This window comes from Callorhinus ursinus, unplaced genomic scaffold, assembly GCF_003265705.2.
Source record: "Callorhinus ursinus isolate GAN/ISIS: 27379988/994484 unplaced genomic scaffold, GSC_fseal_2.0 scaffold59, whole genome shotgun sequence".
NCBI lineage: Eukaryota > Metazoa > Chordata > Mammalia > Carnivora > Otariidae > Callorhinus > Callorhinus ursinus.
In genome coordinates this window covers 991,442-1,005,421 of record NW_027397121.1, presented here as the reverse complement: position 1 = coordinate 1,005,421, position 13,980 = coordinate 991,442, and the positions used below count along the sequence as shown (strand labels likewise).

General features: G+C 40.7%; 1 protein-coding gene across 6 annotated transcripts in view; it reads left to right on the top strand.

Annotated features, from left to right (window-relative positions):
• Positions 1–13,980, top strand: part of DAAM2 (dishevelled associated activator of morphogenesis 2) — a 140,040-nt gene that overhangs the window by 124,840 nt on the left and 1,220 nt on the right. For all 6 annotated transcript variants that reach the window (XM_073884962.1, XM_073884961.1, XM_025862540.2 and 3 more), the window contains 5 exons: positions 9,872–10,040; positions 10,200–10,307; positions 11,234–11,294; positions 12,445–12,576; positions 13,629–13,799. In XM_073884962.1, the coding sequence (XP_073741063.1) occupies positions 9,872–10,040; positions 10,200–10,307; positions 11,234–11,294; positions 12,445–12,576; positions 13,629–13,799 (641 nt within the window). The remainder of the gene's footprint in view (positions 1–9,871; positions 10,041–10,199; positions 10,308–11,233; positions 11,295–12,444; positions 12,577–13,628; positions 13,800–13,980) is intronic.

The window sequence follows — 13,980 nt, the reverse complement described above, 5'->3', positions numbered from 1 at the left end:
TAATTTTAATTATTTATCTTCTAATGCCTGGCTTAGGCATCATTTGTCCTTTTCTCTAGTTCTTGAAGGTGTAGAGTTAGTTGGTGAATTTGGGATTTTTCTATTTTTTTGAGTGAGGCTTGGATCGTTATGTATTTCCTCCTTAGGACCGCCTTTGCAGTATCCCATAGGTTTTGGACCAATGTGTTTTCATTCTCATTGATTTCCATGAATTGTTTAAGTTCTTCTTTGATTTCCTGGTTGACCCAAACATTCTTGAGCAGAGTGGTCTTTAGTTTCCAAGTGTTTGAATTTCTGCCAAATTTTTTCTTATGACTGAGTTCCAGTTTTAAAGCATTGTGGTCTGAGAATATGCAGGGAATAACCTCAATCTTTTGGTATTGGTTGAGACCTGATTTGTGACCCGGTATGTGGTCTATTCTGGAGAAAGTTCCATGTGCGCTCGAGAAGAATGAGTATTCTGTTGTTTTAGGGTGGAATGTTCTGTAAATATCTATGAGGTCCATCTGGTCCAGTGTATCATTTAAAGCTCTTGTTTCCTTGTTGATTTTCTGCTTAGATGATCTGTCCATTGCTGAGAGTGGAGTATTGAGGTCTTCTACAATTAACGTATTGTTATCAATATGACTTTTTATTTTGGTTAACAGTTGGCTTTTGTAAATGGCTGCTCCCATGTTGGGGGCATAGATATGTACAGTTGTTAAATCTTCTTGTTGGATAGACCCTTTAAGAATGATATAGTTTCCTTCTGTGTCTCTAATTACAGACTTATTTTAAAATCTAACTTGTCTGATATAAGAATTGCTACCCCAGCTTTCTTTTGAGGTCCGCCGGCATGGAAGATGGATCTCCATCCCTTCACTTTCAGTCTGGATGTTCAAAATGAGTCTCTTGTAGGCAGCATATGGATGAGTCCTGTCTTTTTATCCAATCTGCAACCCTGTGCCGTTTTATGGGAGCATTAGGCCATTCACGTTGAGAGTGATTATTGAAAGATATGAATTAAATGTCATCATGTTGCCTGTGAAGACGTTGTTTTTATAGATTGTCCCTGTAAATTTCTGTGGTATAATCACTCTTGGGGTCTTTCTCCTTTTGTAGAACCCCCCTTAATATTTCTTGCAGGGCCAGCTTAGTGGTCACATATTCTTTCAGTTTCTGCCGGTGTTGGAAGCTCTGCATCTCTCCATCCATTCTAAATGACAGCCTTGCTAGATAAAGTATTCTTGGCGGCATGTTCTTCTCATTTAGTACCCTGAATATGTCTTGCCAGGCCTTTCTGGCTTGCCAGGTCTCTGTGGATAGGTCTGACGTTATTCTGATGTTCCTCCCTCTGTATGTAAGGAATCTCTTCCCCCTAACTGCCCTTAAGATGGTTTCCTTGGTTCTAAGATTTGCAAGTTTTACTATCACAGGCCGGGGTGTTGGCCTGTTTTCCTTGATCTTGGGAGGGGTCCTCTCTGCCTCTAGGATGTGAATGTTTGTTTCATTCCCCAGATTAGGGAAGTTCTCAGCTAGGATTTGCTCAAATACATCTTCTAGTCCTCTCTCTTTCTCCATTCCCTCCGGGATTCCAATCATTCTGACTTTGGAACGCTTCATGGTGTCACTTATTTCTCTGATTCTATTTTCATGGATTCTGAGTTGTTTTTCCCTGGCCTTCTCTTTTCCCTTTTTATGTATTATATTGTCTTCCAGGTCGCTTATTTATTCTTCTGCCTCACTTACCCTAGTTGTTAGATTACCTAGATTGTATTGGATCTCACTGATAGCATTTTTAAGTTCTGCCAATTCAGTTTTCATTAATGGCAACTGATATGTTGCCATTAATTGATTTGTCCATTCTAGCCATTGTCTTCACAATTGCTAGCCTGAATTCCATCTCCAACATCTTGGTTATATCTGCATCCATTTGTAAATCTGTGGCAGAAGTCACAGTCTCTGAGTCTTTTCTATTTTGGGGGTTCCTCCTCCTAGTCATTCTGTTGATGGGTGATTGAGGGAATGTATAGAATCCAAATTATTGACCAGAACCCAAGCAAGATGCACCTGTTTTCTTGGGACCTTAGGGTTGCTGGCCTCTTGTTTTCCCAGCCTGTCTTCTGGGGGAGGGGCCTGCCACACTGTTATGTTCAGGCAACCCTGTTTGGGCAGAGTTGCCCTGCCCGCTTTGGTGGGGGATGGGCTCAGCGGGAATCAGTTTTTGGGGCTTTTGTTTTCGGCGGCTTTCCAAGTCTCTTCCACGAGTCAGAGCAGAAGAGACCGTTTCCAGCCCTCTGCCTCAGAACAGAGAGACCGCAGTCTGTTCTTCAGTGAGCTCTCCAGGCCACACTCTCTCCATTTCTCTCTGTGCTGCTATAAACTGCAGTGGCCTGGGTTGTGCACCCCTCCGCAGTGCCCCCAGTCCCACTTCCAGGTCGGAGCACATCTCTGCCCTTTGTGCTTCTAAAACCGCCAACCACTCCTAGTTTGCACGCGCAACCCCGCCGCTCCGGGTTTCCACCCCAGGGGCTGCCCTAAAGTCCTTTTCCCACCTCTACCGGTCTGTGAGTCTGTGAGTCTGTGCCCCATCCCCAGCGCGTGAGGCTGTCACTCACCGGTGGTGTAGGATTCCCCACGGCCAGGCACCCTTCCGCTGCCGTTTATCCTCCAATATCTGCCCGCAGAATCACAGCTCCCCGCTTTGTACCTCGAAACCAACTGCCTGCAATATCCTGTTTGTAGAGATCCAGATCTTCTTACATCTCAGGCTGGTTTCGTGGGTGCTCGGAGTGGTCTGGTAGATATCCAGCTCAATTCCAGGGACCAGTTGAAATAGGGTCCCCTACTTCCCTGCCATCTTTCCTCTGCCTCCTTATTTTTATTTTTCTAAGTCTTTTTTTTTAATTTAAATTCAATTAGCCAACATATAGTACATCATCAGTTTTTGATATAATGTTCAGTGATTCATTAGTTGCATATAACACCCAGTGCCCATCACATCATGTACCCTCCTTAATGCCCATCATCCAGTTATCCCATCCCCCCACCTACCTCCCTTTCTGCAACCCTCAGTCATTTTGTTTTTTAGATTCCACATATAAGTAAAATCATATGGTGTTTGTCTTTCTCTGTCTGACTTATTTTACTTTAGAATTATACTCTCTAGATCCATCCATGTTGTCACAATGGTTAAGGTCTCATTCATTTTTATGGATGAATAATATTCCATTGTGTGTATCTTCTTTCTTTGTTGGTGTACTGCAGAATTTCTCCCAGCTTTACTGAGCTATGATTGACAAAAATTATATATATATATATATATATATATATATATATGGTATACAAGTGTATATACTTAAGATTCACAATTGTATATATTTAAGGCAGTGGCTTTTTATTTTTTTAATTCAGTATAATTAACATACAGTTATATTCAGTTTTAGGTGTACAGTATAGGGATTCAACAATTCTGTACATTACTCAGTGCTCATCACAATAAGTGTACTCGTAATCCGTTTCACCTATGTTACCCATCCCCCCTACCTCCCCTCTGGAAACTACCAGTTTGTTCTTTATGAGTCTGTTTTCTAGTTTGTCTCTTTTTTTCTTTGTTAGTATGGTACTGGCACAGAAATAGACACATAGATCAGTGGAACAGAATAGAGAGCCCACAATTACGTGGTCAATTAATCTACAAGGGGGGCAGGAATATACAATGAGAAAAAAGTCTCTTCAACAAATGGTGCTGGGAAAACTAGACAGCTACATGCAAGAGTGAAACTGGACAACTTTCTTACATCATACACAAAACTAAACTCAAAATGGATTAAAGACCTAAATGTGAGACCTGAAACCATAAAAGTCCTAGAAGAAAACATAGGCAGTAATGTCTTTAACACCAGCCTTAAGCAACATTTTTCTAGCTATGTCTCCTTTGGCAGGGGGAACAAAAGCAAAAATAAACTATTGGTACTATACCAAAATAAAAAGCTTTTGCACAACTATATCTTCTTTATCCATTCATCTATTAGTAGACACTTAGGTTGCTCCCATATCTTGGTTATTGTAAATAATGCTGCAGTAAACATAGGGGTGTAGATGTCTTTTTGAATTACTGTTTATATTTTCTTTGGGTAAATACTCAGTGGAATTATTGGATTATGTAGTATTTCTATTTTTAATTTTTGAGGAACCTCCACACTGTTTTCCACAGTGGCTATACCAATTTACATTTCCACCAACAGTGCACAAGAGTTCCTTTTTCTCCACATCCTCAACAACAGTTAATATTATCTTTTAGATTTTAGCCATTCTGACATGTGTAAGTGATACCTCATTGTGGTTTTGATTTGCATTTCCTTCATGATCAGTGATGTTGAGCAGTTCTGTCTGTTGACCATCTATATGTTTTCTTTGGAGAAATGTCTATTCAGGTCCTCTGCCCATTTTTAAATTGGATTGTTTTTTGATGTTGAGTTATAATGGTTCTTTATAAATTTTGGATATTAACCCCTTATCAGATATCATTTGCTAATTTCTCCCCTTTAGTAGGTTGCCTTGTTATTTTGTCGATGGTTTCTTTTGTTGTGCGAAAGATTTTTATTTTGGTGTAGTCCCAATAGTTTATTTTTGCTTTTTTCCAACTTGCCTAAGGAGACATATCTAAGAAAATGTTGCTAAGGTCAACGTCAAGGAGATTACTGCCCATGTTTTCTTCTAGTTTTGTGGTTTCAGGTATCACATTTAGGTCTTTAATCCATTTTGAGTTTATTTTTGTGTATGGTTTAAGAAAGTGGTCCAATTTCACCAGCACCATTTGTAATCTTTTCCCCATTGTAAATTCTTGGCTTCTTTGTCATAGATTGACCATATAATTGTGGGTTTATTTCTGGGCTCCCTATACTATTCTATTGACCCACGTGTCTATTTTTGTGCCAGTATCATACTGTTTTGATTACTACAGCTTTGTAGGATATCTTGAAATCTGCAGTTGTGATACTTCCATCTATGTTCTTCTTTCTCAAGATTGTTTTGGCTACTTGGAGTCTTTTGTGGTTCCATACAAATTTTAGGGTTTTTTTGTTCTAGTTCTGTGAAAAATGCTATTGGTACTTTGATAGGGATTGCACTGAATCTGTAGATTGTTTTGGGTATTATGGACATTTTAATAATATTAATTCTTCCAATCCATAAGTGTGGAATATCTTTCCATTTGTTTTATTTTCTATTTCTTTCATCAGTGTTTTATAGTTTTCAGAATACAGATTTTTTACCTCATTAGTTTATTCCCAGGTCTTTTTGGTACAATTGTAAATGGAATTATTTACTTAATTTCTCTTTCTGTTTCATCATTAGTGTATAGAAATGCAACCAATTTCTATATATTAATTTTATATCCTGCTACTTTACTGAATTCATTTATTCTAATAGATTTTTAGTAGAGTCTTTAGGATTTTCTCTGTATAGTATCATGTCATCTACAAGTAGTGATAGTTTTTCTTCCTTATCAATTTGGATTTCTCTTATTTCTTGTCTGATTGCTGTGGCTAGGACTTCCATTACTATGTTAAATAAAAGTGGTGAGAATAGACATCTTTGTCTTATTCCTGATATTAAAGGAGAAACTTTGTTTTTTACCATAGAGTATGATGATAGTTATAGGTTTTTCATATATGATCATTATTATGTTGAGGCATGTTCCCTCTAAAACTACTTTGTTGAGAGGTTTTATCATGAACAGATGTTGAATTTTGTCAAATGCTTTTTCTGCATCTACTGAAATGAACATATGGTTTTTATCCTTTATCTTGTTGATGTGATGTATCATGTTGATTTATAAATATTGAACCATTCTTGCATCCCTGGAATGAAACCCACTTGCTCGTGAATGGTTTTTTTTAATGTATTGTTGAATGCAGTTTGCTAATATTTTGTTGAGGATTTTCACATCTATGTTCATCAGGGATATTGACCTGTAGGTTTTGTTTGCTTGTTTTGTAGTGTGTCTGCTTTTCGTATCAGGGTAATGCTGTCTTCATAGAATGTATTTGGAAGATTTCCTCCCTCTACTATTTTTTGAAAGAGCTTGAGAATAAGTATTAACCCTTCTTTAAATGGTTAGTAGAATTTACCTGTGAATCAGTCCGCTTCTGGACTTTTGTTTATTGGGGAGCTTTTGGATTACTTATTCAATTTTGTTACTAGTAGTTGGTCTGTTCAGCTTTTCTATTTCCTTTTGATTCAATTTTGGAAGATTATATGTTCTTAGGGCTTTATCCATTTCTTTTAGGTTCAATTTGTTGACATATAATTTTTCATAGTACTCTCATAATCCTTGGTATTTCTGTGGTGTCAGTTGTCACTTCTTTCATTTCTGATTTTATTCATTTGTGTCCCTTTTTTCTTGATGAATAGGACTAAAGGCTTCTGACTGTCTTTTCAAAAAACCAGCTCTTGGTTTCATTGATCTTTTCCATTTTTTTAAAAAGGCTCTATTTCATTTATTTCTGCTCTTTTATTTCCTTCTTTCTATTCACTTTGGACTTTTTTTTTCTAGTTCTTTTAGGTATAAGGTTAGATTGAGATCTTTTTTATTTCAAGTAGACCTGTACTGCTATAAATTTCCCTTTTTGAACTGCTTTTGCTGAGTCCCAAAGATTTTGGATAATTGTGGTTTCATTTTCATTGTTTCCATGTATTTTTTGATTTCCTTTCATTTCTATTGACCCATTGGCTACTTAGTACATGTTGTTAGCTTCCATGTGTTTGTGTTTTTCCAGTTTTTTCTTGTGATTGATTTCTAGTTTCATACTATTGTGTTCAGAAAAGATGCATGATATAATTTCAATCTTGAATTTATTAAGACTGTTTTGTGGCCTAACATGTGATCTATCCTGGAAAATGTTCTATGTGCACTTGTAAAGTGTTTTTTTGTCATTTTGGGATGGAATGTTCTGTGTATACCTAAGTCCATCTGGTCTGATGTGTCACTGAGCAACACTATTTCCTTATTGATTTTCTGCCTGCATTATCTATCCATTGATGTAAATGGGACGTTAAAGTCCCTGCTGTTATTGTATTATTGCCAATTTCTCCTTTATGTCTGTTAATATTCGCTTTATGTATTTAGGTGCTACAATGTTGGGTGCATAGATATTTATAATTGTTATATTCTCTTGTTGGATTGACCCCTTTATCATTATGTAATGCCCTTCTTTGTCTCTTATTGCAGTGTTTGGTTTAAAATCATTTTGTGTAAGTATTGCTACACTGGCTTTTTTCCCCTTCCATTTCATGGAATATCTTTTTTCTATCCTTTCACTTTTAGTCTGTATGTCTTTATGTCTGAAGTGAATCTCTTATAGACAGCATATAGAGGAATTTTTCTTTAATCCATCATGCAACTCTAGAACATTTAGACCATTTGCATTTAAAGTAATTATCAAAAGTTATATACTAATTGTCATTTTGTTATTTGTTTTCTGGTTGTTTTTGTAGTTCTTCTCTGCTCCTTTCTTCTTCTCTTGCTCTCTTTCCTTGTGATTAGTGACTTCCTTTAGTGTTAATCTTGGTTTTAATTTTTTTGTGTATCTATTACAGATTTTGCGTTTGTGGCTACCATGAGGTTCATATATAACATTCTAAGTATATAGTAGTCTATATTAAGTTAATGGTCACTTAAGTTTGAACGCATTCTAAAATAAATTTTTTATTTCTCACCTCTACATTTTACATATATGGTGTCATATTTTACATCTTTTTATTCATATATATATATATGTTTTGTTTTTTGTTTTTGTTTGTTTTTTTACTTCTAGTTATGGCCTTTTCTTTTCCACTTAAAGAAGTCCCTTTAACATTTCTTGTAAGGATGGTTTACTGGTAGTGAACACCTTTAATTTTTGTTTGCCTGGGAAACTCTTTTCTCTTTCCTTCCATCCTGAATGATAATCTTGTTGGGTAAAGTATTCTTGGCTATAGATTTTTCCCTTTAAGCACTTTGAATATAACCTGCCACTCCCTTCTGGCCTGCAAAGTTGCTGCTGAAAAATCAACTGACAGTCTTATGGGGGTTTCCCCTGTATGTAACTTTCCTTCTGTCTTGCTGCTTTTAAAATTCTCTGTCTTTAATCTTTGACATTTTAGTTATTGTGTGTCATGGTATAGACCTCCTTGGGTTCATATTATTTGGAACTCTCTGTGCTTCCTGAACCTAGATGTCTGTTTCCTTCCCAAGGTTAAGAAAGTTTCAGCTATTATTTCTTCAAGTAAGTTTTCTGCCCCCTTTTCTCTTTTTCTGGGAACCCTATAATGTGAATGTTTATTCACTTGATGTTGTCCAAGAGATCCCTTAACCTGTCCTCATTTAAAACCCTTTTCTTTTTGCTGTTCAGCTTGGTTGTTTTCCATTACCCTATCTTCTAGATTGCTGATCTCTTCTCCTTCATCTGCTAATCTGTTGATTCCCTCTAGTATATTTTTCATTTATGTTCTTTAACTCAACATTTTTTTTCATATCTTCTCTTTGTTAAACTCTTTATCAGGCATATTGCTTATCTCTATTTCATTTTGTTCTTTTTCTGAGGTTTTGTTTTGTTTGGAGCATATTCTTCTCTCTCCCCATTTTGCTTGACTTTCAGTCTTTATTTCTATGAATAGGCAGAACAGCTACTTCTCTAAAACTTGAAGGAATGGCCTTGTGTATGGTCATCCCCTGTGTAGGCTATGTGTGTCTGTGTGTCTGGTGACTTTGGCTGGCTGGGGCTGTGGCTGGTGTGGGCTGGGGTCACCCTGGTGTGATGGCTGGAGCTGAAGTGGTTGCAGGCCAGGGTGGCCATGGGGCTCTTTGCACTGAGAATGTCCTGGAAGGACAGCTGAGGCTGAAATGGGTACAAGCTGGGGGGTCCTGGGGATCTCCACATTACAGCTTTTTATTTTTTCCAATTACTTACTTTTAACTGTTTTTGAGGATTTCTGCAAACTTTTGGTTAGATGGTTCTCATTTTAGATCCAGAGCAACATCTTAAGGAATGTTCAATTTGGCATAAGCTGAAAATCATGGGATGGCTTGGTATTCCTATCACCACTCTTAGTAATTGAGAAGCATATTCCATAACTAGTAGCCAAAATTTCAGTGTAGGATTTATATCCCAATTTTGTGCATCTGCCATAAGTGCATGATACCTGAAGATGGGCTAGAGCATCCACACTGGAATGAAATACTGAAGTTTCAGTTACTGTTAACCTTAGTTTGTATTTCTAGCAAATGTATCATTTAAGGCATTGAGGAGAAATTGTTAAAATGCCTAAAAGTTGGGAAAAAACTTAAATGATATTCAACAAGATGTCAAGTAAACTATTAAATCAAGGATACCATCAACTACAAGGCATACCATTATATTATAGAACAAAAATATGGGAATATTATATTGGTGACGTTATAATTTGACAGGTATTTTCTCTTTCAAAAAAAAATAAGACAGCATTTCAAAAGAGGCAGAAACAGTCCCATAATATGTAAAATGCTGAAATTTAAAATTTTAATCACTAAGTTTAAAAAAGTAAAAGTATTATATTCTTGTGTATATCCATAGAAAGAATTATTAATAATCTTTGGATATATGCAAGAAAAGATATTCTTTAAATATATTAAGAAGAATTGGCACATTCTGAGAACGGGTTATTTGTTGAATTGGCTTTTGGCAAATTTACCTGCTTCCCTTGGAAGTGGGCAGATATGGAGTAAATCAATCTGTTGAGGTGTGGGTATCGTTTCTGCCCCTCTGAGAGTTGAAGACTGAACTTCGTGGTGGCATCATCCTGGCATTCAAGGGGACCAGCTGCCCTGGCCCAGTCTCTGCAGGACTCTGACCTGCCACTCCTCTCCTAGCCATCCTGCTGGCCTCCCGGGAGCTGATCCGCAGCAAGCGCTTAAGGCAGATGCTTGAGGTCGTCCTGGCCATTGGTAACTTCATGAACAAAGGGCAGCGTGGGGGTGCCTATGGTTTCCGGGTGGCCAGCCTCAACAAGATCGCAGATACCAAGTCCAGCATTGACAGGTGGGATCTTGTCTGCTTCCTTATCTTCCATCTCACCCCACCCTGGCCTCTCCCTTCCTCCTCCCATTTTCAACCCTAACTCCTTGCCTTTTCCCCCTGACCCCTACCCCTAGTTTCTTCCTGGCCTTCATTCCTTTACCCCTGACCTTTCACCAACAGAAACATCTCTCTGCTCCATTACCTGATCATGATCCTGGAGAAGCACTTCCCTGACATCCTAAACATGCCCTCAGAGCTACAGCATCTTCCAGAAGCCGCCAAAGTCAAGTGAGGGGCCCTTCCAAGTCTTCTTTCTCCCTGTAATCACAGCACTCTTGTCTAAATTTCCTTTCATTGCTACTGTGGGGTGACTAGGAATGGGCAGTGTCTCAGGGTCTGCTTTTAGGAGAACCAAATAAAGACTGGCTACTTGCTCTCAAATCCTTATTTCAGGGATGCTCCTAGGAAACACAGTGGGGATGTGAGCCAGGGGTGGGAAGAATACTAATAACGGAAGTATTATTAAGCCAGCTACCCCTGGGACATCCCTCCAGGGAAGTTTGTGAGAACGCTTAGGATACTTATTCAACTTATCCCATCTGAGAGGTGAGGGAGCTAGGATATCATACCCCATTTCCTGTCAGTCATTGGCTGAGTGTCTCTGGGCAGGGCATGACTCTGGCCATAGGTACAAGCAGAGGGAGCTCTGGGATCCAGAGAAAGTGCTCGCATCATTGGAAGTCAAGATTGTACACTACAATGGATGGTCCAAGGAGATATGGATGTGGCACAAATGATATCTGCACAAATGATATCTGGCAAGAAGTCAGACCTGAACAGCCACAGGCTGATAGAAGCATCTCCAACAGAAGCAGAAATGCAGCGGAAAATGGTTAATATGCAACAAGTGCTTACTGCATGTAGGACACCATATTAAGATTTTTAAGTATTACCTGCTGGTATCAAAAAGAATTCAAGTCAGAAGCTAAGTGTTAGAAACCTAATATTCAACATAACATTTCTGATCTGGAAGGATCTTCAGAATATAAGTTTTACAACCCTGTTATTTTATAGAAGCACAGAGAGAGCACAGAGGGGAGGTGATTTAGCAGGGCTGGAGCATGGGTCTACTGACTCCAAGACCATTGCGCTTTGCACTGCCATCTGCCTGAACCACCCTCAGCAATTCTCCCTTCCTGTGTGTCTCCCCACAGCCTGGCAGAGCTGGAGAAGGAGGTGGGCAACCTCAGGAGGGGCCTCAGAGCAGTTGAGGTGGTGAGTACATCATCTATGCCTGCCTGGGTTTGAGGGGGTGCTGCCTGTGTCTATGCTGAAGGCCATACCCTGTGCCAGTTATTCTAGCACCCCAGACAGGAACTTTGGGACACAGAAATACATCAGACAGGGTCCGCCATCTGGGTGCCTACTATCTGGGGGTCTATCATTTGACCAAGTGATAGGCAGCAACAGAGCTAGCCCGCAGGAAAAGGATGACTGGATTATTTAGGGCTTAAATTTAGACTCTCAATGAGGGGACATCTGAGACTAGCGAGGTTACTGCCCAGCATGTCTATTGGGCACTAGAGGAGAATGAATCATAAATTGGCCCCATGCTTAACTCTAACTCAAGTGGATAGGAAAGAGTATCTACCTCTCTTGGAAGCCAGTTAGGCACAGGTAGCACATAGTGTGTGACACTGGGCACAGCTATCCCCAGAAATTCCTGCCTTATGTCTCTTCTCCCTGGGTCAGTAGAGGACCTGGGGGCTGCACCCAGGTGTCTAGTCATCACCATTCCTGCTCTGATGGCTTCTCAGATGATATCGTCTCTGGCCCTAGGCTAGGCTAGTCCCATATGGCAATGACCCCAATCCTTTGTCCTCCACATTTAGGAACTCAAGACCCTTCCCATTTCACTGGGGGAAGGGGGTGGTAGGCAGGTAAGGGGAGAATGAGTTAGAGAATGAAGGTAAATATCAGAAAGAACTTTCCATTGCCACTATGGTGGTGGAGGCGGCAATTTCCAATTTATAGCCCTTTAAAGTGCTACTCAAAGCATGGCCCGTGACCAGCAGCATCCGTATCAGCTAGGAGATTTAGAAATGCATCTCACACTTGATTCTGCATATGCATCACCTACAGGTCTTGTTGAAATGCAGATTCCCTAGGTCTGGGCTAGAGCCTGAGCATCTGTATTTCTTCAGATGTCCCAGGTGATGCTGTTGCTGGTCCCAGACCACACTGGGAAGCAAGGATCTGGAGAAAGAAAGATGGCAGTGGTACATGAGGGATGTCTCACACAATTCTAAGGGCGGCAAAGATTGTGAGAGCTTAGGCAGGGAAGGGTGGGAGATGTGGTGACCCTCAGAATTCCTGACTTTTATGCTGGTGCCCATCTAACCAGCACATCACTCTCCCTCCTCAGGAGCTAGAATATCAGAAGCGCCAGGCACGGGAACCGAATGACAAGTTTGTCCCAGTCATGAGTGACTTCATCACCGTCTCCAGCTTTAGCTTCTCAGAGCTGGAAGACCAACTGAATGAGGCCAGGGACAAGGTAAGTGTGGCCCAAGCTCCCAGTCTGACCCCCATCCTAACCCCTCCTCCCCTTTTTATGTAGACACAGCTCCTTCACCCATTCCTACCCCAGATGGCCCAGAGGGACAAACCCAGAGTCACAGAGCTTTGAGGAAAAATAGTTTCCTCACTCCCTTAAGAAAAGCAATAGCAAGTCTGTTGCAAAGATCATAATCCATTTACCAGGTGTAGGTACCATGTGGTGTTTTACATTATTTATCACATGACCTATCTTAAATAACCTTAAAAGGTTATTACCCCATTGTACAAGTATGTACACTGAGATCTAGAGAGGTTAAGAAACTTGCCCAAGGTTTCCCAGCTGTGATGGACAGAGCTGGGTTAGAATCCTGACTCCAGAGCTCAGCTTTGGTCACAGTTGCTATTGCCTCTTCCTAGCTTCCCAACATCCTCATGGACCCCATTGGTAGGGGTCCTCACTCAGGAGGTCTGGGGCAAGCCTGAGATGCCCACGCTGGTCCAGGCAGCACACTCTGGGTTGAATTAGAGATGGTAGCTGTCAATAAATGTCAGAATAGTGCCTGACACACATAATTAGAGCTAATGTTTTACATCTATTAACTCACCTCACCCTCACAACACTATGAGGTAGAATCTATTGTCCCCATTTTACAGCTGAGAAAACTGAGGCACAGAGGAGTTAAATTAGCCTAATAACTATATGATCTCTGGGTCCTCTTGAGTTTGTGACCTTAGGAAGTACTTCCCAAGGTCTGTAGCTCCTGCTCCCATACCTACACCGTAACAGACCCAATGGTAGCTTTGGGCAGCCTCTGTCAGCCAGCTTGGATTCCCAACCTCCCCTTGGTGTCACCCTCAAGCTTTTCCTTCAGCCTTGCCCCTGCCCTGATGATAGCAGGTGTTTCCCCCTCTCCAGCCCTGCTCCCCTCTGTCAAAGGTCCCCGGCCTTGGACTGGGCTCTGTTCTGACTGGAACCCAGCTCACCACATGGGCTGAGCCACCATGCTTTGGGGTGGGGGCAGACTCTCACCACCCCTTTCGCTCTAACAGTTCTCCAAGGCCCTGATACACTTTGGGGAGCAGGACAGCAAGATGCAGCCAGACGAATTCTTTGGAATCTTTGACACCTTCCTGCAGGCCTTCTTGGAGGCCCGGCAGGACCTGGAGGCGATGAGGAAGAGGAAAGAAGAGGAGGAACGGCGGGCACGCATGGAAACCATGGTAAGAGGGCTGGGCTGAGTGGGGTGCTACTGGGGGAGAGCAGGAGGTGGCAAGGAGACACAGGGTGTCTCAGGAAGCAGGAAAGTGGGGCCAGCTGGTCAACACAGGCCTCAGGGTGCACAGGTTGGAGTTTGTGACTGCTGGGAGGCCATTCGTTTGACAGCTGGACTGTGGGTGGCTG